General features: G+C 38.1%; 1 protein-coding gene across 1 annotated transcript in view; it reads left to right on the top strand.

Moving 5' to 3' along the window:
* Window positions 1-1667, top strand: part of PAK1IP1 (PAK1 interacting protein 1) — a 9033-nt gene that overhangs the window by 6211 nt on the left and 1155 nt on the right. Inside the window, exons 3-7 of the mRNA XM_023725363.1 lie at window positions 124-244; window positions 319-393; window positions 917-969; window positions 1391-1536; window positions 1630-1665. Of these exons, the coding sequence (XP_023581131.1) occupies window positions 124-244; window positions 319-393; window positions 917-969; window positions 1391-1536; window positions 1630-1665 (431 nt within the window). The remainder of the gene's footprint in view (window positions 1-123; window positions 245-318; window positions 394-916; window positions 970-1390; window positions 1537-1629; window positions 1666-1667) is intronic.

The raw sequence follows: 1667 nt of genomic DNA, 5'->3' as shown, positions 1-1667 counted from the left end.
TTAGGGTATGTTTCAGTAATACAGAAACATTGCATGTTTTACTTACTGCACCATAATCTTCAAACCAGGAATGAAGTTTGCATTCAAAGTGAATATTAATCGGCTGTCTTTAATTTTCCACAGGCACAATAACTTGTCTGAAATTCTATGGCAACAGGCACTTAATCAGTGGAGCAGAAGATGGACTAATCTGCGTCTGGGATGCAAAGAAATGGGAATGCCTCAAGTCTATTAGAGCGCACAAGTGAGTCCAGCCCTCCCCTGTTGGCCTTCTGTTGTCCTAGTAAAGTTGGCAGCTAACTGTTGGTTTTCTTTTAGAGGACATGTGACCTTCCTCTCCATTCACCCGTCTGGCAAGTTGGCCCTGTCTGTGGGTACAGATAAGACATTAAGGTACGTCATTATGCTCAAGATCATTTTTAGTCTTTGTTCTCCAAGGAAAACAAGAACCCTCTACTGGGGTATCTTTTACTACAGTAATTAGATCCTGCGTTTGTATTGCTCACTGCTGTTAACCGTTTAAGGCTGTTGTGATAAGGGGAGAGGCTGAAACCTGTTGGTGATGGTAGGATGCAGATGACATGCTCTGCGTTAGATGTGCCCTCTACGCTTCAGTCATGGTGCTCCACAAAGTGAAGAGGAAGCTGGTCCTAAAGAGATACGTTGTAGGGGGTGAAACCTTTTGAAAATATACTGGGTGCAACATAGTAAAGGGGTATGGAGATAGAATGAGCTTTATTCTTCTAGATAATAAATGTTTCAGGTGTTACTGTAAGAAAAATGCAGGTCCCCGAGAAAGCCACACGTTTAGTAAAACTCATTTCTTCTTCATTTCTTTTATGCAAGTCTTCATTATGCTTTACACTTAGTAAATTTAATTGACGATCACGCCATAAGTCAGCTTCCTATTTTGCAGAACATGGAATCTTGTGGACGGAAGGTCAGCATTCATAAAAAATATAAAACAAAGTGAGTGTTTTTGTTTTAAAATGTGTTTTGTAATGACTTGACAGAATATGAATACATACACGTTGTGTGAACGTGTGTACACACTTTATTTTCCTGCATAATGGTGGTTGCCTCTGAGAACAAATACTTGTGCTTACTTTATTTTCCAATTTTTGATCTGTCTTCTTACGGCTCTGCCACCCACTGGCTGCCTGACTTTGGATAATTTTTTGAACCCAGTTTATTGCCTATATAATTTAACTCACAAAATGTATATCGGAAGTTTATTGTAAACATTAAATAAAATAATGGATGTGAAGTATAAATGTACAAATGAAGTATAAATATTGCTGTTTTTATTATTACTATGCTCATTTTATTTTTCACTTACGGAACAAAAAATGCATTCTGTCTTTTTTTTGTTTTTTTTTCAATCTTACAGATGCTCACATAGTTGAATGGTCCCCAAAGGGAGAGAAATACATAGTTGTCACCATGAATAAAATAGATATCTATCAACTCGCCACTGCATCTGTCAGTGGTACCATCACAAATGAGAAGAGAATCTCCTCTGTAACGTTTCTTTCTGTAAGTGATTAGGATTCAGTGGTAGAAGTTCAGTGTATATGGTGCTGGTCAGAATTAGTGATGACATTCTGGTTGTTCTTTCCTCTATTCTAGGAGTCTGTCCTTGCAGTTGCGGGAGATGAAGAAGTTGT

This window comes from Trichechus manatus, unplaced genomic scaffold (assembly GCF_000243295.1).
Source record: "Trichechus manatus latirostris isolate Lorelei unplaced genomic scaffold, TriManLat1.0 scaffold00301, whole genome shotgun sequence".
Classification (NCBI taxonomy): domain Eukaryota; kingdom Metazoa; phylum Chordata; class Mammalia; order Sirenia; family Trichechidae; genus Trichechus; species Trichechus manatus.
Note: the sequence above shows the minus strand (reverse complement) of the source record. Positions and strands in the feature narration are given on the sequence as shown.